The sequence below is a fragment of the Myotis nattereri genome (assembly GCF_964212035.1).
Source record: "Myotis nattereri genome assembly, chromosome: 9".
In the NCBI taxonomy this organism is placed as follows: Eukaryota; Metazoa; Chordata; class Mammalia; order Chiroptera; family Vespertilionidae; genus Myotis; species Myotis nattereri.
In genome coordinates, this window is record NC_138084.1 from 37,463,769 (window position 1) to 37,486,257 (window position 22,489).

The 22,489-nt window shown below is 44.2% G+C and overlaps 1 protein-coding gene across 1 annotated transcript; it reads left to right on the plus strand.

The window, feature by feature from the left end:
* Positions 1–633: 633 nt before the first annotated feature.
* On the plus strand, positions 634–21,180 carry NRIP3 (nuclear receptor interacting protein 3). The gene is made up of 7 exons (XM_081098099.1): positions 634–863; positions 14,002–14,163; positions 14,683–14,765; positions 16,636–16,775; positions 17,432–17,484; positions 17,793–17,887; positions 18,184–21,180. The coding sequence occupies exons 1-7, from the start codon at positions 690–692 to the stop codon at positions 18,197–18,199; spliced, it is 723 nt and encodes a 240-aa protein (XP_080954225.1). The 5' UTR covers positions 634–689; the 3' UTR covers positions 18,200–21,180.
* Positions 21,181–22,489: the final 1,309 nt, after the last annotated feature.

A 22,489-nucleotide genomic window follows, 5' to 3' on the forward strand; every position in this document is an offset into this window, starting at 1 on the left:
CGCCCCGCCCTGCTTCCCCGGCAGAGGGTGCCAGCAGGAGGGAGGGTCCCCGGAAGGCCAGCTCCAACCGGCCTGCAGGGGCTGCCCCCTCCCCAGTCACGTGGCTTGGTGGGTGGGGACCGACCTGAAGTTAGAGAAATCCTGAGCGATCCCCGCTTCTGGGTGCGCCGCGCGCGCGTCCTCCCGGGCCCGGGCTGTGGGTGCGGGGCTTCGGGAGGAGGCGCGGGGTGGCAACTGGCGAAGCCGAGCAGCGGCGCGGACGGCGGGACGCGGGGCATGGCCCAGCTGTCCGTGATCCCGGGCTCGGCCACTGCGTGGACGGGTAAGCAGCGGCTGGGTGTGGGCGCTGCTCCAGCCTGGGGCCCGCACCCCATCCCGGTCCAGGGGGTGCGGGCACCCACAACCGGAGGGCGGGGTGGACACTTGGCGCTTCGGGTCAGTCCCGCCAGCGCCGCTCCTCGCCCGCTCTTCCCCGGAGCTGGGCTGGCACGGGGATGCTCCGCAGACGTCGAGGCCGGGAGCCCGCGCCGGCGGGGGGCGCTGTGCCGGCCCCGCCCCCGCGCGCGCACTGGCTGCTCCCCGTGACGTCACGCTCGGCTATAAAGCGCGCGGCGCGCGGCTCGCGGCGCCGGCGGAGCTCGAGGACCGGGTGGCGGGGGGCCCGGAGCGGCGCCCGCGGAGCCTCAGCGATGTTTTACTCAGGGCTCCTGACCGAGGGCGGCCGCAAGGAGACGGACCTGCGGGAGGCGGCGTCGCTGCGGCAGCAGCGCCGGATGAAGCAGGCGGTGCAGTTCATGCACAAGGACTCGGCCGACCTCCTGCCCCTGGACGGCCTCAAGAAGCTGGGCTCGTCCAAGGACACGGTGAGCCCCCTGCGCGGCGGCCGCCACCTGCGCGCCCCGGGGTCCCCGGGCCCGCCCATCGCTGCTTTCACTGAGTCACCGCCCGGCCCGCCGCTGCCCTCCGACTCGCTGCTGTTTGGGTTCCTCTCCATCCATCCCCCGCTCCAGGTCCCTTAGGGTCCCGCCCCCCCCCCCAACACCCCCCCCCCCCCGGCTCTGCCTGCTCCCCGCGGGTCTGCTCGAGTAGAAAAGACCCTGCCCTGCCTTCTGGCCCCCGGTGGCCTTCCTGTCGCATTATTCGCGGGACGGGTGTGGATCGCGCGGGGCTTGAGCCTGCAGCCAGGGCAGCCCTGTGGGTGCGTGGCCTGTCTACGAGCCAGACAGAGGGGACTCCTCGTGGGCGTGGGGAGGGGACGGAGTGGGAAGGGGGTTTCTTGGCAGTCACCATACCAGGAGACTTTTGTGGACTCCATCTTACCCCTATGCAAAATCTTCTCCGTTTGATTTTGATCTTACCTACCTTTGACCTTGCATCCCGAAAGGTGACAGGAAAAGGAGGATGGAACAAACATAAAGGTTTCCCGAACCACAGACATCTCTTCATCATAATCATCTCTCCTCCGCCTCTCCTCCTCACCCCCTCCCCCCGCCCCCCAACAAATAGATGGGAACGGGGCTGCTACGTCTCAGTGACCAGCTAATGTGTGGGGCTGGGACTAGGGCTGGGGCTGGGGCTGGGGCTGGGGCTGGGGCTGGGGCTGGGGCTGAGGGTGGGGCTGGGGCTGGGGCTGGGGCTGAGGGTGGGGCTGGGGCTGGGGCTGGGGCTGAGGGTGGGGCTGGGGCTGGGGCTGAGGGTGGGGCTGGGGCTGGGGCTGGGACTGGGGCTGGGGCTGGGGCTGGGGCTAGGGCTCAGGCTGGGGCTGGGGCTGGGGCTGAGGGTGGGGCTGGGGCTGAGGGTGGGACTGGGGTTGGGGCTGGGGCTGGGGCTGGGGCTGGGGTTGGGGCTGGGGCTGAGGGTGGGACTGGGGTTGGGGCTGGGGCTGGCCCTGGCCCTGGCTCTGGCCCTGGCCCTGTCTCTGGCCCTGGCCCTGGCCCTGGCCGCAGGCTTTTTCTAGCAGGCTTGTTCTTCTCATTAAGGAGAACCCCCAGGACTGGAGGTCTGGGTTCAGAGACCATGCTGCCCTCTAGCTATAGAAAGGGGATGGGTGATTAAGGGTTACTAGTTTAAAGAATTGTAATTAATTCTCGTTCTTCAGTCACTGTAGTGGGGCTGGGCCAAATATATGTTTAGCTTTGTAATTATATCTGGAGTTTTCTTGTAGTTTACTTGTTTCCTTAAATTTCATGACCATTTTAATCATCTGGGCAATAATTTATGGAGCATTGATTAAATGTCTTTTAAATGAAATAGGTACTCTATAATTTTTCCAGTATTTTTGAGCTTTTGGGATGTTTAATTGGGGGGGGGGGGCTGGGAGGGCATGTCAGCCTGGTTCACTGAAATTGTCATTTCCAGCCAAGAATGACTATTGAGGGCAGAGCTCCTGAATCTATCTTTTTAAACAACCCTAATGACAGATACCAATATCAGATTTGTCCTCCCTCCCATTGTGATTGAGTCATTTTTAGTTATTTACATGCAGGGGTGCCTACCCAGTTATCTTGCTGTTTTTTTCAAAGGTATTTTTCCTGCTCGAGTCACAGGATTGTCAATCTGATTCATGCTCACTCAGAGTGGTGACTGAAATGTATTCCTAGAAAAAATGATAACTCTTTCTTCTCTTCTTTCACTATAAAGAAGTCTAGATTTATTTAGCAAATCAGGTCCAGGTCTTCTTACCTCCCGGCCAAAATCATCCTAGCTCCTGGAAGCCGCAGGATCCAACAAAGAAGGAAGTATTAGGAAAAGAAGGAAAATGTGGAATATTTTTCTTCCCTTCAGCCTGGATTTAAGATATGATTGACGTTTGGTTGTCTTGAGCTGTCAAGGAGTTTCCTATCCCTGAGAAACCACCTCCCCATCCTTCTGCCAGCATTCCTTCTACTGTTTCATCCTGTGTAGGAAGAATTCCATCTGTCTTTCCGACTCCAGTCTGTCTCAATTGAACCACACAGAAGCTGATAGCATAGAACACAGTCAGTAGGCAGGAAGAAGGAAGCATCCTCAAAAAGCAGGTTACTGCCAGGGAGGTAACACATAGCCGTTTACTGTGAGACTCTGAACCATGGTTCACACTTCCTGCCCCCTCTCCCACCTCCCCCCTCCCCATTGCCATGGAATTCATATTCCTCTCTCACTGTTCTCACACCTTTAATGTGCAAATGATCGCACTGAAGAGCTAGAACAGATCACAGCCAGGCCAACTGTGGTAGCGTTAGGAGAACTGTGAGTACTGGGGTGAGGTCGCATGCTTAATCTCTCCTGGAACTGATTTTGCGGCCTCAATGGGATCTTAGAGTAACCTTAGAAGTACTTTTTCACTTCATTCTATGGCTGTCTCTGGTAGTATAGACCAGTGTTGACCGTTTTCTCACATTGAGGTGAAATTTTGAGGATTTTTGAGGATGCCAAAATTGATTAAATAGGCATATGGTACAAACTCAAGCGGAGGACAAGAATAGGGAGGGGATGCACCAGAGAGAGAGGTAGGGAGGGAAACAGATTAGTTTGAATTGACTCTGGGGTAGGTGCCAGTGAGAAGATTGTTTTTTCTCCTACTAGTGACCTATATTAGAATGACATTGCTGGGTTTTCTGAATTATCTACCGTTTGTGAAGCTGTTTCTGTAATTTTTGCTACTTGATACTAGCCTGCCAACTTTTTTTGGATTGGCAAAGAGTACCCATTGGCAATCAAATGTGGTCTTGTTCTCTTGGCCCAGGGACGTGCCTTTGCCCTATTCCTATTGTGTGTAGTTGGCTGATACAAAGTCTGCTATGCAAATTAATTGCATAATTAACTTACTTCTTATGTCTGGATCTTTTATTTTGTTTGTCCTTTCATCTTGTGCTGTTTTTTTTCTGTATTAGATTAAGAGCCAACATCAGAGATATGAGTAATATTTTATTTGATTTATTATTTTTTTCAAAGTTGATGAAATTGGAGAAAAAACAAAAAACCTCCACTCTTAGAGTTTCTTTTGTTTTAGCTACCAGGCTCATAAATGATCTCCTCATTGAGATAAGGACTTTTTAATTTTTTAAAACCAGTCCTGTCATAAGATAATGTGCAATCTTTTCAATATTATAATATTATTGACCATCAGTCCATCCTTTAGTTGTCCAGCAATAGAGTTTTGTGTTCCTGTCTGTGATTGATTCTCCTTATAGCCAAATGTTTTAGCAGAAGTCACTAGAATTAGAAATGAAGGCCAGGGGAAGGATGGTAGACCACAGCAAAGCCAACAGACCATGAAGTGACTAGCTCTGTATCCTGAGTATCTGATCTACCTGATCAGAATCTCTGTCAGAGCAGCCATGGGTGGTACCCTATAGTTTAATCATTCATAATGCCACAAAACATCCATAATCCTGCAGGTTTTGGACCAAAGAACTTTGGTACCTTGGAAAAGGAATATGAAATACCAGTATCATGGCAGGATCTGATACAAACTGAAGATTTTCAGAGCCAAGATTGCATCCTAATTACAGCAAACATTGTTTGAACACTTGCTATGGTCAGAACACTTGCTAGCTCCTAGACCACAAAGAAGAAAATAACAAAATTTCTCTCTACAGGGAGTTTAACCATTAGGAATAAGGACAGAACAGATTAATTTATTCTGTTCAATATTTATTAAACATGTATTACATGTTAGGCAATAACATAGGCATTGAAGATAAAATAGTGAACCAAAACAGAGTTCCTGCCCTTATGGAACATACATTCTTGGGGGGGGGAAGAAGTCAGGAAAATAACAACAAGTAAAAGTGGACCCAGTGGGCCTGATACCTCACCATTTTGTGTATATGGGAGACTTTTAGTTTGATGAAGAAAAAGGAGTGTGCATTTTCTGCTTTGGGGTAAGGAAGATTAGCACATGTTTTTTAGATAAAGTACGTTAACTGAATTATTCAAATTTCCTTTTTAATTTATGTCTGCATACTTCATATGTTGAATTCTGATAAAATGTATTAAAAATCTCTTACCTATAAAAACAAACAAACAAGAATTGCTAGGTCCTAGCCAGTTGGGCTCAGTGGATAGAGCATTGGCCTGTGGACTGAAGGGGTCCGGTTCAATTCCGGTCAAGGGTTCATACCTCAGTTGCAGGCTCCTCCCCCACCTGAGCCCTGGTAAGGGCACATGCAGGAGGCAACCAATTGATGTGTTTCCTTCACATCTATGTTTGTCTTTCCCTCTCTCTTCCACTCTCTCTAAAATCAAAGGAAACATATCCTCCGATGAGGATTTAAAAAAAAGAAGAAGAAGAAGAATTGATAGATGCTATGGAGAAAATAAACCAGGGTAAGGGGAATAGGGAGTACAGTGAGTGGCCAGGGTAGGGTAGAGTGGAACCTTGCTACTTTATATAGGGTGATTAGGGAAGGCCTCTCTGATAAGATTGCATTTTAGGAGATACTGAAAGAAATTAGCAAATTATCTTGGGGAAGAATGTTCTAGGCAGGAGAAACAGCAAGTGCAAAGGCCTGAATTATCAGTGTGCTTGATGTAATTGAAGAATTTGAGAAGGTCATTCTGAGCAGAGCAAGTGAGCAATGGGGAGGGTGATAGGAGATAACATCAGAGAGGTAGTGGAGGCCAGAGTACTTATAGGTCATTTTCCAGATATTTGGCTTTTAATCCAATTTGGTAAACCAGTATAAGACTTTGGGCAGAGGGGTAACATGACATGACTTCTTTTATAAAAATATTACTCAGATTACTGTGTGGATTAGGCTGTAGAGGGGTAAGAGTAGAAGCCAGGAGACTGATAAGTGAAAGATGAAGGTGGCTCACAGCAGTGTGATGGCAGTGAAGGGGACCAAAAAAAGATCAGGTTCTGGATATATTTTGAAGGCAGAACTGACAAGTTTACTTGATGGATTGGATTAAGGGTCTGAAAGAAAGAGTAGTCAAGAATGAGCTCAAGGTTTTTGATCTAGCAATTGGGAGAATAAAATTGTCATTACTGAAATGGGTGAGACTAGGAGGAGCAGGTTAGGGATAGGGAAAAAGAATCAGGAATTTGATTTTTTAACAAGTTAAGTTTGGGATTTCTATTAGTTATTCAAGTATAATTGTGGCGTAGACAGTTCACAAGAAGAGAAGGAACATCACCTGGAAGCCTATGCTGGTTGCCACGATGTTACAGTCACTAAGAGCCAGAGGAGGTCAGGGGAACAAGGGATGAGAATGGCCTGGTGTGACAATTGTAATCAGACCAGCATCTGATTATAGCATCATCATTCCCTGGTGAGTAAATTGACTGTGAGATGGTATGGAGAGGAGGCTGTCTCCAGAGTGTGCCCTATATATAGAATCTCAGAGTAAGAACTTACTTACAGGTTATCTAGTCCAATTCCCTGCCTATATGTGAATCCTTTCTAACAAAAATACAGTCTGCTATGGCAGCTGAGAAACGACCATCTCAGACCAATCCACAAGCAGGGAACAATCAGGAATCAAGCTGTTCTCTTTGAAATAATGTGTCTGTTGGAGCACAAGGCAAAGGCGAAGAGAACACAGAAGGCCTGGGGCAATGTGACAGCCTGCCTTATGTAGGTGCCCATGTGTCTTTGAGCAACTGCAAACCCAAGGCCAGCCTGTCTATATTCCCATGGGGTAGAATGGGTCATATGTTGTATATTTAGCTTGTAAACAAAGAAGAGAAGGCATAGATATTAGTGCCCTTTTAGATTTCCAAGGTCAGATAGAGACATGTATTTTGGGCTTGAAGTGAGAGTCAATCAGGAGTCCATGTTTACCTATAAACTATATATGAGAAAAATAATGTGATTTCATGCTCTTTTAGGGAAAAATAGTGAGTGGTAAGCAGCTTCAATTTTAGGCTGAGCAAGAATTTAATGTATATACATTTACTAACATTTGAGTGCTTCATATTGTGTCATTTAATCCTCACAAAAGTACAAGGTACTTACTAACTTGAACTCAGCTCTGTCTGACTCCAAAGCATATATTTTTAACTACAACTCTAAGTCAGGTGTTGACAACCTTTTTCTGTAAAGGACCAGATAGTAACTTTTTTTTCTCTTTGCTTTATAGGCTGAACAGTCTCTGTCTCAACTGCTCAACTTTGCTATTGTTGTGCAAAAGCAGCCACAGACAGTTTATGAGTAGGATTGGTTGTATTCCAATAAACCTTTATTTATAGAAATGGGCAGCAGACTGGATTTGGTTTGTGCACTGTATTTGCTGACCCCTGTCTCTAACTGGTTGTAATTATGGTTCTATTGCTAGCTAGAAACTGAGTAAGTGCTACATAAAAGGCAGATTTCTGTCATCCTCCCTATTTTTTAGTCTGGTCCATTCTGTGAACCACAAAATCCCATTAGTTTGTTTCTGTGCGGGTTTGGTGCAGCATAGGTAAAGGAACTGAGAAAGTAGTCTTAGAAGTTCTTGCTCAATTCATGATTTTGTGGCATCCTGCAGTATAATCTATTTTCTTTCACCTCACTTTCCTTCCTGTTCTACAACCTGATTAGAAGAGCTTTAAGCAGACTGTGTGCCAGATTGAGGAACTTCAACTATTTCCACCCAGAAAACAGCACTGCCCACAGAGCCCCATTTCCTTCAGAAGCTCCAAATGGTGATGGAGGCAGCACATTTGAGCTTTCCTGGTTAGAATTTAGATGTCTAAACCCTGGTTAGGATTTAGCAGCCACGTTTCAGGAACAGTGGAGAATCAGGAACTGCTTAGGTTAGTAGTTGCCTTATTTAGTTAAAGCATAAAAGAAGGATTCATGTCAGGAGGATGACTTGAGAATTATGTCCAAAAGGCCATCAGAGTCCCTGCAGCACCTGCTAGCTAATGCTAGTGTGTATCTTGAAGGAAATCAGGAATGTAGATGACAGCCCTTGGGAAGCCAGTATTTCAACAAACATTAAAATAAACCACTTAAGCAAACTTACAAAGCAACAATCAAGGAGTGGAAACTCAAGTAGAACAAACTATGTAACAATGTGCAAGAACTAAAGGGACTCTGAAAGAAAGAACTAGATGATGTTAATCAAGAAAGGCTTTTTGAAGAAGTCAAGGATAGAGATTTATTTCTTCATTACTATGTCAAGAGTTGGGGATATGGCTGTGATCAAGGAAATCAAGATCCCTGCCCTTGTGGAATTAACACTCTAGTTGGGGGAATGAAATAGTAAACAAGCAAATAAACATCTTTTTGATTTATTGATTTTTATCATTATCTATTGATTTTCTGTCCTTTTATATTTATATTATGTTAAATAACTGTTTTTGGGTTAAATCATCATTTACTGCTTACATTATCATGATTATGTTCATACTAGAGGCCTGGTTCACAAAATTTTGTGCACTGGGTGGCGGGGATTCCCTCAGCCTGGCCTGCGCACTCTCCCAGTCCAGGACCCCTCGAGGGGTGGCCGCCTACTGGCTTAAGCCAGGGAGCGGGCCTAAACCAGCAGGTGGACATCCCCCTTGCAGTCCGGGACCCCTAGCTCCTTACCACCACTGTGCTTGCCAACTGTGAGCCCGGCTTCCCGCTGAGTGGCACTCCTCCTGTGGGAGCGTGCTGACCACCAGGGGGCAGCTCCTACGTTGAGCGTCTGCCCCCTGGTGGTCAGTGCACGTCATAGCAACTGGTCATTTCACTCTTCAGTTGATTTGCATATTAGGGTTTTATTATATAGGATTATTCACATTTGAGTCAAATAATCCTATATAATAAAAGGCTAACATGCCAATTGTTGCCTTGACTGGGAGTTCAACTGGGTGTTCAACCAGGGGGCGGGGCCAGACAGCCAACTGCTGCGGCCCCTCCCCTGATTGGCCCCATGGGGCGGGCTGGCCAGACCCCACCCATGCACGAATTCGTGCACTGGCTTCTAGTGTGTTATAATTGTTTCCTTTCTCATATACATATTAGTTTTTTTTTCAAGATTACTAATTCCCTAGTCATTTACTTACTTCATTTTCTTTTTTAAAAAACATAGTTCTTTTTAAAAAAATTATTTTTATTGATTTTTAGAGAGAAAGGAAGGCAGAGGGAGAGAGAGATAGAAACATCAATGATGAGAGAGAATCATTGATTGGGTGCCTCCTGCACACCCCCTACTGGGGATTGAGCCCAAACCTAGGCATGTGCCTTTGACCAAAATCGAAACTGGGTCCTTTCAGTCCGCAGGCCAAACCAGGCTCACCACTGAGCCAAACCAGCTAGGCCAATTTACTTAATTTTCTATGTAAAATTTAAATCTACTTCAAATGCCTTAAAACTGAAGGTGATCTAGCAGGCCCTTTTAAAAAAAAATTTTTCTTGGAGACATCCTTCCTGGAGCTCTCTATCTTCCTATTTCATTTTAGACTGGTTGCTCTCAAGACCTGTTATACAACCTGTATCCTCAACTTTTCCTTCAACACCATTCTCAGAATTTCCTTTGCCTGTCTTCTCTATTGGATCTTTTATTTCTTGAATCCTATGCTTTCTTTCCTTATTCGTTGGTTTCCCTCACTTTGGTGGAGCATATCCTTCAGTAGCTTCTTGAGAACGTATGGGACCTACCTGCTGAATCTTGATTGATAGTTTGACTGGGTTTAGAAATTATGTACTGCCAGGTTTTTCATTGTCTTCTAGTTTCCATTATTACCATTGAGCAGTCCTACGCCAATGGATGGTTCCTAATTCTTTGTATTTGTATCATCCTTTTCTCTTTGGAAGCTTTCAGAAACGTTGTCATCTATGATATTCTAGAAACTCACAGTGATGTGAAATCTTGGTGTGGATCTTTTTCTTTCATTATGCCAGGCTCATTGTGGGCCCTTTCAGTCTTTGAACTTATATCCCTCAGTTCTGGCTACGCCAGATGCTACGCCATCTTCACTTGTAGTTGTTTTACAAATCTGACAGTGCATAATTCCTAGCCTAGCCAAACTATCTACCAAACAGTCTTTTTATTTGCTCTTAATAAAGAATAAACTTTTGGTGTTCTTCCCAGTTGTCCGGGCCAAGTGGGAGTCTTATGCAGACTTTACCCTAATCTGTTTCCAACCTTAATTGTACCCTCCAACTGTAGAGGTTCTAATACCTCTAACTCCACAGCCTTTCCAGTATTTTAGTTTGAGGAGGAAAAATGCTTTTACAGCTAGACCCCCAAATAATATAATAGCTGAAACATAATAGCTTATTTTTTCTTAAGTAGCAGTACCAGTGGAAAAGTCAGTAAGACAGCCCTCCTTTATAGTCATTTAGAGACCCATGCTGACAGTGACTCTTTTGTCTTCAACATGTGATCTCCAAGAAGGTTACCGTAGAGGCCATCTCCATTCCAGCCAGTCAGAAGAGGAAAAGCATATGGAGGAGTGTGCACAGATTTTTATGGGCCAGGTCGAGAAGTGGTGCATGTCACTTACACCCACATTCTGTTTGCTAGAACTCAGTCATATGCGCATGCCCAACTACAGGGAAGGCTGGGAAGCATAAGCTAGGTATCTGCCCAGCAAGAAGGAGAAAAAATGGGTTTTGATGAGCAACTGGCAGTCTTAACATTCTAGCCTTCTGTGAAGTAGAATGGTATGACACACTTAGCTTTCTCTAGTCTAGTTCACATACCACTTTTCTGTCTACTTTCTAGATTCCAAAATTTTGTCAGCATCTATCTCTTTATCATTTTATTTACTGTTCTTTTTGTTATTCTAGTTTTAGGCCTGTTCTTATTCTTAAACTATCAATCATTTTAGTAACATTTCGGTTCAGAGCAGAAGTAAATGTGTAGTTATACTGTCATTGAAAACATGTAGGCATAATAAAAATGACCACAGAAACACATCTTGGAGGTTTATACGGGTTTATTCACTGTGAATTTTCAACTCTCGAATTATACTATGAATACTTTTAGTTGTGAAAATGAATGAATAGAATTATATGTACTGACAGAAAAATACCTTTCATATGTTAAACAAAAACAAAACATTTTAGAACAGTGTTATAGTATGATCTTATTTCTGTATGTGCTTGTAACTGTATTAGATTTTTGAAAAGAATAGACTTCTGCCTGGCTGGTGTGATTCAGTGGTTGAGCATCTACCTATGAACCAGGAGGTCATGGTTCAATTTCCGGTCTGGGCACATGCCTGGGTTGCGGGCTTGATCCCTAGTGTAGGATGTGCAGGAGATAGCCGATCAATGATTCTCTCTCATCATTGATGTTTCTACCTCTCTCTCCCTCTCCATTCCTCTCTGAAATCAATTAAAAAAATTAATAATAGATTGCTAAATTTAATGGTTGTTATTTATAGGGAGTGGAACTGGAAGGGTGTTGAGAAGTTGGGGAGCCTTTCCCTTTTAATTTTATGTACTTCAGTGATGTATGAATATTTTACATGGAGCATGTATTGTGTTTGAACCTTCTTTGGTTACTAAAGAAAGGGACAAATAAAGGAATAGTCACCCCTCAGTATCCATGGTAAATTGGTTCCAGCCACCACCACCACCACCACCACCCCACCCCCATCAATACTAAAATTCACGGATTTAGTCCCTTAAATAAAATGGGGTAGCATATGTATACAGGCTACAGCTGGGTATGCCTCTTGATTCATTCAAGGTTTGCTCTTTGGAACTTCCTGAGGTGTTTTTCCCCTGATTATTTTCTGTCCACAGTTGGTTGAATCGTTGGATTCAAAGCCTGTGGGTATGGAGGACTGACTATAGTCAGCAGGGCTAAATGCCCTAGAGCAGTCAAGTAAAATGAAGGCTGAAAATATCAGATTTGGAAATTAGGAAGTCATTATTGGTGCTATGAATTCAAAAGTAACTCATTGAAGAAATTATAGGTATCAGGAACTAGATATAGTGATTTCAGCTTTTCTTTAAAAAGACCTCTCACAACAAGGGTGTGATTAGAGGGGGGCATAGAGTTGAGGAGGCAGGATCTGAGGTTTTCTCCCCAATACATGAGAACTTTGAGTATGTTTTATAGCCTGTGGAGGAAGGGTCCAGTAGGAAGGGAGGAAAATTCAAAAGAGAGATGACTTCAAGGAAAGTAATTTTAGAACTTTCTTCATTTACCTTATCTATCCAGTGGTGATTAGACTCCTCTGCAAGATTAAGAGTAACCAGATAAAAAGAAGGAGACATATGTAATACTCTTTGTAATACTTTAAGCAATAAAAAAAAAAATTTTTAAAAAAAAGAGTAACCAGGTAGCCCTGGCCAGTGTTGCTCAGTGGTTGGAACATCAGGGCAAGTGTGGGAGGCAACCAATCAATGTGCCTCTCTCACATTATTCCCTCTCCCTCTCCCTCTCCTTCCTTTCTCCCTCTCTCTCTCCCTCTCCCTCTCCCTTTTCCTGCCCACCTCCCTTCCACTCTCTCTAAAATTCAATGGAAAACAAATCCTCGGGTGAGGATTAACAACAACAGAAAAGAGTAACCAGATAAAGTGGTCAGCAAAACGATGTAGAAGAAAAGCCCCAAACTTTCTGAGTTGGACCTGACAGAAACAAACACCCTGCTGTAGTGTGACTTACGTTAGGCATCCAGGCTTATTAATGAGAGAAATAAGAATGAAGAGTTTCTGTTTCTTTGGGGGAGCAAAGCATTCTCCCAATGGCACATCAGGAAACCTGACAGAGTTAGCACTTCCTCTGGCTCCTTATCAAGTTAAGAAGCTCATTTTCTTTAAAGTGTCCCTTTCTCCCCTTTTCTCAAGAATACTAATTTAGAATCTGCTTTGCCAAGAATCAGTGTATTTCGGGAATATGTTTCTTCACCTCAGCAGGGTTACAGTGAGTCATGGCTCTGACTCCATTCTTCCTCAGAAATCTGTAAGGTGGTGGAAAATGAAGACCTTCTCCTGTTCTTCCCCCTTCCCTGGGAAAAGTTCTAGGCTCTGGGCTTCTAAGAATGACTCTCTTCCCCCTAGAACTGGAGTGCTACCTGGTATGTGTTACATAGGAGCTTATGGTTAGAAGCTAAACTTTGAGGGATTTCGAATGTTAATGTAAACTGGGAATAAGATGCTTTATGTAGAAGTTTCTCAGGTCAAACAACTTCTTATCAAGAGGTAGCTTATACTTTCTAGAGGCCACTGTGGGTAGAAGCAGTAGAGAATGGATATATCTGCCCTGGGAACTCTCCTAAGCTCAATCAAAGAGCAGATTTGAAATCACAATCCTCACTCTGCTTTCTAACATTCAGTATCCTGACACAGATACAAGGTCAAGTTAAGTCCCCGCTTCTTGGTCAGTCTCTGCCCCTTGTATACTCACACTTTTTGGCCCATTGAAGAGACGGGCATGGATGACAAGCATATGGCAGGAGCTGTCTTTTACTCCTGGAGATTCAGGAGATGTCAGTAAGGATGATTCCTGTGGGTTCTGCCACATTCCAAAGTGTGTCTCCTGAGAGGTTTGCTCAGCAGGTCTGAATTCCTGTCTTCCCACCCCATCCACCCATGGGTGACTCACTCAGCCCTCAGGCCACTAAGGCATATGTATACATCTGGGTCCAAAAGATAAGACTGAAAGGGAGTGAGACTTGAAATAGAAATAGGCGGAGCTCCTGAATCCAGTGCTCGGTGGGTTTCTCCGGCCTGTAGAAATAAGCTGCCCCTTCTGTCAGTCCCCTGGAAGATACACCTATTCCTCATAGACTAAGGCCACTCCTCTCTTGAAATGCCCTTGTAAGGGGCAGGAAGGCAGTAGGCCCAGGAAGTCCAAATCACAAGGGTCCTTCAGTTCTCTTTAGCCTCAGAATATTCATTGGCCCCATCCCCACCTTCCAGTGTCCACCTGGCTCTTTCATTCAGAGTGGCCTACTTGCAAATTGGTTTATAGTACCTGCTCTGACCGTACCAATGAAGTCCCTACTTGAAGGAAGACTACCTAAGAAGCAGAGGTAGAGCTCAGTTATGTGAGGCTCCTGCATTATGTCAGCAGCACCTGGGGGACAGAGGGGGAAGGGGAAATGACCTGTCATTAAGAAGCCTCTGCTTTCTGTTCCTCAAGCAACCGCATAACATTCTGCAGAGGCGCCTCATGGAAACCAACCTGTCTAAGCTCCGAAGCAGTCGTGTCCCATGGACCTCCAAGACCAACAAACTCAATCAGGCTAAGTCTGAGGGACTGAAGAAGCCTGAGGATGATGACATGATTTTGGTTTCTTGCCAGGTAATGTTCTGAGAACAGCTTTTCCAGGGTTTGCTGGCGAGTAGGATTTGGGCTCGTTATAATCAGAAATGGGTCTCTCACCTCCAAATTGTAGAGTATGGGTCATATCATGGGATTCATAAATGAGTTTCAAGGAGGGCACTCCATGCAAGACAGAAAGTGTGTGCAGTATTTTGTATGTGTGTGCATCTTTATGGGAAAAAGGACCAAAACACTCATCAGATTTGCAAAGGGCTATGTCACTCACACACACACACACACACACACACACACACACACACACACGTTACTTGATATATAGAATGAAAAACCCAAAGTCCTTTGGGATCTTCTGTCATCTCCAGATTGAGCAGGAAAAAGAGCCCCTCAAAGGAGACTGAGCAGTGGGTAAAGATGGTACACTACAAACCCATAATTGTGAGGATTCTCCCCAAACCTGCCTTTCACACGACATCTGCGGCTTGCTCTCTGGGTCTCCCTTCCCTTGCTCCTATTGAACAGTATGTTTCCTCTCCACAGTGCGCTGGAAAGGACGTGAAAGCCCTGATTGACACAGGCTGTCAATATAATCTCATCTCTTCAGCCTGTGTGTATAGACTAGGGTAAGTAGCTACTTGTACTGGGTGGAATTCAGATGCTAGTCACTCTGCCTGGGTCTATTTTGAGGTTAGAGATGGTGAGGGTCTCCACAGAGGCTCCAAGAGAAGTGTGCAGAGCTCAGATATCAGCTGGAACCAGTCCTTAGTAGCGGGACAGAGTGAGGGATCTCAGAGAATTCATTGAGCCAGGCAGGCCTCAGACTTTCCATTAACTCCCACCTATTAAGTTTTGAGGAGGACATGCGAGCTCTGGAGAGAATGTGAGATTCTCGGTTTATTGTGTGCCATATCCTGTTGCTAATTTGTGACCTGCCCAGACAACAGATTAGGCCTGATGAGTAAAAGCAGGGAATGTGGTTGGCTTTAGCTTAACTCAGAGTCCTTCTGAAGGTGACACTGCCTGTCCCAAAAAGCATCAAACTGAACTTAGAATAGGACTGCTATTGCTGCCAGGCCTGAACCATCATCGGGATAATTTAACCAATAGTCTCTTAGTGCCTTTTCTCTCTGTGAAAAATATAATATGAGATCTTACTGCTGAGCTTGCTGAGTATTGGGTGTGAGGGGCAGACACCTCTCAGAATTGAATGTCTTCAGTTCTCTGACAGATATATTCTTCTTCCTTTTCACTCCATCTGTACTTTCATTTCTCCTTCCTTCTTTTCCTCCAAAGTACCTGATGGGCCCAAAATTAGGAGGATCAACCCAACATTCTTCTCCACTTCTGTATCCCTAAGTACAATAAGTCATCTCTTAGCCCAAATCACTGCATTGAAACAATCACTAGAGTAGATATAATGGCCCATTTTAAACTACTTTCAAGATGTCCATCTTCTTAGGTAGGGCTTGCACAAAACTTGATTTGTGTAATCAGTGACCTCTGCTACATGACCTGTTTCATCTTGTTTCTACTCTGTCCTCAGCCCTCACCATCATGTGACTCTCTGAAGCAGCCTCTATGGGTTTTATACATACAGGGCAGTGGGGGGAGTTCAGGACACAAGTGCTCTCGTGGGAAGAATCCTGAGCTTTTTAATGTGGTGAAGAGATGAGACATACTGCACCATGATGGTTCCAGAAAGACTAATCATGTCCTTGTGCATAATTAGGTAGCAGACTGCCATGATTCCAGACGAATTAATAACCATCTGTAAAACTGCACTTATTTTTCTTTTGGATGGGTTATAACACCAAAGGATAGGAAATGGAGTAAAGCAAAAGTACTGGCACAAAAAGCCCATAATTAAGTATTTATCCACCAACCCATAATAGCTCGGGTGCTAGCTGTTCCAATCACATTACATAACTGTGAAACCTTGGTGCTGTTTTTTTCCTTCTTCCTCTGTACAGACAAGTTAAATTAATTGGGATTTTCTCCATTATATTTCTTGCTGATATCAATATCAATGCACTTACTGACATTAAACTTAGAGCCTAAGACTAACTGATGAGGGTAGACTGACATGAAAAAGACATAGAGAAAATTAGACATTGAACAGAGTATCTTCTAAAAGTAGAATTGACTTTCCCTCTCTGGGATCTGTTATCCACAGATGGGTAAAAGGACATGTTAGCTAAACTTGCACACAGGTGGCAATGTTAGAATGCAGAATAGATTCTCTGAGTGAGTCAACTCTTATTTCTATCAATGTACACAGTGGCGTATCTCTTTGAGAACAGGAAATGAGTCTTTAGTTTTCTTTATATCCCCTGGCATGTTTAGGACAAAGTGCTGAAACAAGAAGCATAGGCTGGCTAGCACTTTCTTGGTAAATTAATCCCAGGAAATCCTTGGAAAATTCCGACTACGGGTGAGAAGGTAGACATTGCCAGATTCCGTCAGAAACCTCTGGTATCTTCTCCTCTGGTGCAGACTCAAGGAGCATGTCAAATCTCACAAGCATGAAGGAGAGAAGCTGTCTCTACCCCGGCATCTGAAAGTAGTGGGGCAGATTGAGCACCTAGTGATCACACTGGGCTCCCTTTGCCTGGACTGCCCAGCAGCGGTGGTTGGTGAGTAGAATTGGGGACCTGATCTGTGGATCCTAATGTAAATCCTCTCCCTACTTCTAAACCCACATGAGATCTCATGCCTGTAAATACTGACTTCTTCAAAATCCCAGGTTTTCACGTTTCTGTACTATAGACCTTGTCCCAATTTTTGCCTCCCATAGTACCAGTTGGACCCTGGGCTACATTCAAGGCAAGGTGAGAATTACTCTTAAAAAAAGGGGAGGCAAGACACAAACATTTTTTGTGCCAGTGAAAAGGGTCCTTCAGAGATTTCCATGAGCTAGTTTGAGGTAGAGGGCAAGATCCTCTTACTCCTTTGCCATAAATCCCTTGATAACTTCCCACCATCTCATTCTTTCTGTCATGTACTCTATTCTAGACTACTTATAAGTTCCTGGTTTTTATTTAAAGTTAAAAGTACCTGAGTTTGACTCTTGGTTAAAAAGACCTGAGTTTGAATATTAGTTCTATCACCTTTTAACTATAATAATCAGGGAAAATTAAGTAGATGAACAACAGATATTTATTAGATGGATGCAACAGATGTTTATTGGATGGATGGATGGTTGGTTGATTGGATGGATAGAACCTAATGGTGATAAGGCTGACTTCTAAACCAGTATGAAAATGGTTGAATTTTAATTATTTTTTATTAGAGGACAATGAGAAGAACTTATCCCTTGGTCTCCAGACTCTCCGATCTTTGAAGGTAGGATTGATTCTACTTTCCCTTTGACACTTTCTTTCTGAGGCAGGGGTCATTTTTTTTTTCAGAGAGGAAGGGAAAGAGAGAGAGAGATAGAAACATCATGATGAGAGCAAATCATGGATCAGCTACCTCCTGCATGCCCTCCACTGGGGATTGAGCCTACAACCCAGGCATGTGCCCTGACTGGGAATCAAACCATGACCTCCTGGTTCATAGGTTGATGCTCAACCACTGAGCCATGCTGGCCAGGCAGGGGTCATCATACCTCCAAAGTGAGATCACTGACAGTGACTCTCCTTTATTTTCAGTGCATCATAAACTTGGATAAGCACCAGCTGATCATGGGGAAAACAGACAAAGAAGAAATCCCTTTTGTGGAGACAGTTTCTTTGAATGAAGACAAGTGAGTGTCCAAATGGGTCAGATCAAGTCAAATCCATTTGCCATTAACCAGAGGATTTCCCATACAGGATACTGGGTTGTGTCCTGCCTTTGACCTTCAGTCATACCACAGATACATCCCTCCCCACCCCCAGATTTCACCATCTTACACAACTCTCTAGCTCACATTTCAGAATGAGCAGTGATGATATTGCACGGAGTGGTGGGGGAAATTAGTAGCTTTTAAACGACACTTGTACTTGCCTTCCTAACTTCCTTGAATTTGGTATCATTTCTTCTGTTTCTTTCTCATTTCAGCACTTCAGAAGCATAACTACAGCCTGCAGCATATGCACACACACCAGGTTGACAGATGGAGGAAACTGGGTTTGAACCAAATGCAGTAGCAACTTGCTGTGGACCAAGTCCTTTTCTCTAATAGAAGCTCCAGGGCTCCTTCCCACCCAGACCTCTCTAGACTTTAGCCTGTGCTTAGAGATCTTGTCTGATTATAGCCATTGTTTTTTACTCCTTTTATCACTTGATTTCTAGACCTTTTTGACACTGCCGGGTCTCACTTGTGGCCTATTTTTATGCTTCTTACAGGAATTTGCTTTAATTTGTCAAGTATAGGAGCTGCCAGGTCCTGTTTCTGTATAAGTACACTTGCTTCTTTTCCTATAGCTAAAACGTATAATAAACAGGAACCTGACCTTTATCTCCTTTCAGCTGTTTCAGAGAGGTGCAGGATGCCTATGTCTCAGAATTAATATTCTAACTCGTTCATTGGTTTCTCAAGTATGGATAGATCTGAAATCTAAAAGAGCCCAGAGACATAATCTGAAGTTCCAGAGAGGCAAGTGAATTGCCTAAGCTCATATACTGAGTCAGTGGCAGAAGGGACCTAGAACTGAGACCTGATAAGCCAAGGCTATGTTCATTCTCCCTTACTGCTTCATTTGTATTCAAGCCTTGAGAGGAAAATGAAGAAATGAGGGTTTGTAAAAAAGGTAGGGGAGGGGAAGAGTATGCTTTGGGGATGGATGCAAGGAGGATCTGGGTAGATCTCCTTCCTGTGTGCTAAGCCCACTAAAAGTCCCCTGACCCAAATGGACGCTTTTAGGCCCTTATCTTAGCGCCTAAAAGCTGAGGGTACAAAGATCAATGAGATGGTCTTTCATGTGGAACTTTTTGGAGGGGAGGAGGAGAAGGAACCACAGACAGAAGAACATTAATTACTCTCTGGGGTGGAATTGAAGGCTTCAGTAAATAATCTGGGCATCTTTGTTATATATTAATATTCCCAAGATCCAATCCCTATCTCTGTATAGACTCTGGATCTTTGTCTGCCATGGACTCAAGTAGCTGAGAATGGGAGTAGGTAAAGAAGACCCAGAGCAGGTCCAGAATAGAAGGGAGTACTAGGTAGAGTCAGTTGGTGGGAAGGCCTACATAGGGAAATCTTTCTGAGATGGTCAGGATAAAACTTCAGGCAGGGTGTTGAGGGTTGGGAACTCTTCGGCTCTGTCCTGGTATGAGGAAAGAGGCAGGGCGCGGGTGGGGCGGCGAGAAGGGGGAGCTGGCAGTATTAAGGACAACTTTTTCTGACTGCCCAATATTTCCTGACCCCTCTCAAAGAGTTGAAGATCACAGGGACTTCTCAAAACTCTTTGTTGGGGGTGTCATCTTGGGCACACAGATACCTATAGTGGAATTTCCTCTTCAGTTTGGTCATGGAAGTACCTGGAGAAGTCAGAAAAATAGCCAGCTGTGAGTATCTCTTCAGGAGAATCCCAGTTCTACCCTTGATTCAGAGCATTAGTTCCCAGAGTACTTAATGGATCCCACTTTGAACTTTGCCAGGTCCCACCAACAATCTCATTTAGTGTTCAACTGCTGTCCCTACCAAACAACTCTTTGGAACTCTGAATGTTTTTAGCTTTACAGAAACTCCCTAAAGACTAGAAAGTTGGTGACTTCCACTTGAACAGCTGCAGCAAGTTATCATGGGGTCATCCTCAGGCCCCCTTCTTATCAGCCCCTATGGAGGAAGTGAGATGAAAAACCAAGTGTAGCCATAGTAGAGGAGGTCACATTCGAAGCTCAGCAGGGGTGATCTCAGGTTACCAGCCTTCAATGCCCCCTCCAGTCCTACCCCATTGTCTTACCTAGGGGGCCTTGTGCCTTTCCATTGAAGTCTCTCTACTCTCCTCCCCTACCTACCATAGCAGCACTTTGGCCTGCTTCTGATCCTAGAACTGAGTTGAAATGCTTCACCCCTCCTTCCCTAGTTGAAAATTCCACTATGAGCGTTGACTCTTGGCCACAAGTGAGGCATGTTGGAAGTTCCTTGGCCTCCTTTACCTTATATGGATTCCCTGTGGACCAGTAGACCAGGAATTCTCAGGGAAAGATGCGACTGATTCTGGCTCTCTAAGCCCAGGATTTTGTGACATCAGGGGGATGATCAGACAACCTTTAGTGATCTTTTTGGCCTCTGAGAATCAGTCAGTGGTTTTCTAATTTTGAAATATAAATAGTTGGGTTAGTTTAAGCATAGGGTATCATAATCTCAATGCAGTCAAATCATTTGAATTTACTAATCAAATAATTGCGCTTTAAAACTCAGGCTTGATAGTGGTAACTTAAAATATCTAATGACAATTATGAGGAATCTTGAGCTTCATTAATCTTTAAGTGCTGCCAAGTTGATTACTCTGGTAGCCCATATCTCCTTGATATTCATTAGGGAGCACTGGGTTTACTTTTGGGGGGCTGGTAAGGTAGGCAGGTCAGGTCAGTTCTTCCCAGAATCCTAGAATATTCTCTCTGGCGCCTCTGATTGAGGGTGTTGGAAGAGTCTACCTAGGTCACAGTTCTGAAGACAGGCAGTAGCGAGAAGTAACCCTGTAGAACTGGTACCCCTCTCCTTCCTTATTAGGTGTCCATCTCAAATACAGAAAGTTTAGAAGATATTGTTTTTGTCATTTGGTATTTCTATGCCTGCCTTACTTGTGGAATAAATGTTTTCTGACTTTTCTATTTCCTTGCCCTGCACAGATCCCACCTGGTAAGATTTTCTATCCCTTAGCTCAAAGTGTCTATAGAATGGATTGCTTGGTATGTCTGCTATCCTCACTCTGTGTGATAGAAATATCTTTCCAGGTTGGGGACATGGAGGAGACGAACTGGATTCCTCCCTCCTTCTGTTTCCAGGCCTCTGCATTAGCACTTTATCTGCTCAGTGTTTCTGGCTGTGTTGGGTTTATTTGTGAAATTGACGTAATTAACAATAAAGTGAAATCTTCCCCTCTGTGTGCTTGTCTGATAAAATGTCTGTCTGTCAGGGCCCTGGAAGGTGGGGGAGCCTGGGAACAGCCTAATTGCATGGGTGTTTGTCTCATAGGGTCTTCTGAACACTAGGCTTTGTTGCTCATTTCCTCTATTGCTACTGCCCCTTCAGCTCTCCCTCTTACTGCCTGTATGCCCTTGGGCAAATTAGTGGACCTCTCTAAGCTTGGTTTTGTAATCTATAAAACAAGTGATAATAATACTAACTTTACAGAATCAAATGAGATAATCCCTGTAAAGTGGTTGGCATATGGTATTCCCTCACAGCTTTAATTCCTTCACAATCTTTTATGGTGGCTCAGCAGCATGAGAACACTTCCTTCTAGAAAATGAAATACAATCAAACCTCGTTTCTCGAAAGTCTCCCATCTCACCCAAGTTGTTCACAGAAAAAAAAGTCTCAGTTTTCAAACTGACAACGCTTTCAAGCTGATACCTCAGCATGACAAAAAGCTGCTCTCAGGCAACAAACTAAAGAGAGAATGCTTTTGTTGCTGGTGAAATCAAAGATTAGCACAATTTTAAAACATAGAGGCCATCAAGAGTGCTGATGTTGCTAAAGTGTGAAAGAAACAATAATCACAGGCAATTGAAGAGGCTGAAAAGCTGTTGTTGATTTGGATAAACAAAAAGCAGTGAGCCAGTGACAGCCATTTTGGAGGCTGTGATACATGAACAAGCAGGGATGCTGTATGCCGACCTGAAAGACATCCCTGGACCGAATGCTAAAAGTGATTCGTTTCAGGCTAGTAGAGGGTAGTTCAATAAATGTAAGAAAAGAAGTGATTATTTATAGATTAAACAGTACATTAGGTATAAAAGAAAGGTTAAAACGGGGAATCATTTGGGGGTCTGGAACGGATTAAATCAATTTACATTATTTCTAGAGGAAAAACTAATTCAATTTTTGAACAAATCGCTTCTCAAACAGCCTTCTGGAAGGAATTAAGTTTGAGAACTGAGATTCCACTGTATTTGTTTAGTTCAAACAAATTGAAGTGGTTTGGGAAGAGGAAGGGTTTAATGAACCTTAATATACAGCTAAAGCCATGTCTAAATGACATGCCAAATAAATGCACTTTACAGATGATAAAACTTACCTTAAAGTGTTAATATTTTAAATATTTAAACAGTATGGTTAAATAGTTAACAATAATTATTTTTAAATATATTTTTATTGATTTCAGAGAGGAAGAGAGAGGGAGAGATAGAAACATCAATGATGAGAGAGAACCATTGATTGGCTGCCTCTTGCACATCCTACACTGGGGAT

Bases quoted from the DNA above. Each gene is read 5' to 3' on its own strand.
- NRIP3 (XM_081098099.1), top strand. From the start codon at position 690: ATGTTTTACTCAGGGCTCCTGACCGAGGGCGGCCGCAAGGAGACGGAC. The intron at 16,776-17,431 runs GTGAGTAGAATT...ATTTTTTATTAG, and splicing joins CTGCCCAGCAGCGGTGGTTG to AGGACAATGAGAAGAACTTA. The intron at 17,485-17,792 runs GTAGGATTGATT...CTTTATTTTCAG, and splicing joins AGACTCTCCGATCTTTGAAG to TGCATCATAAACTTGGATAA.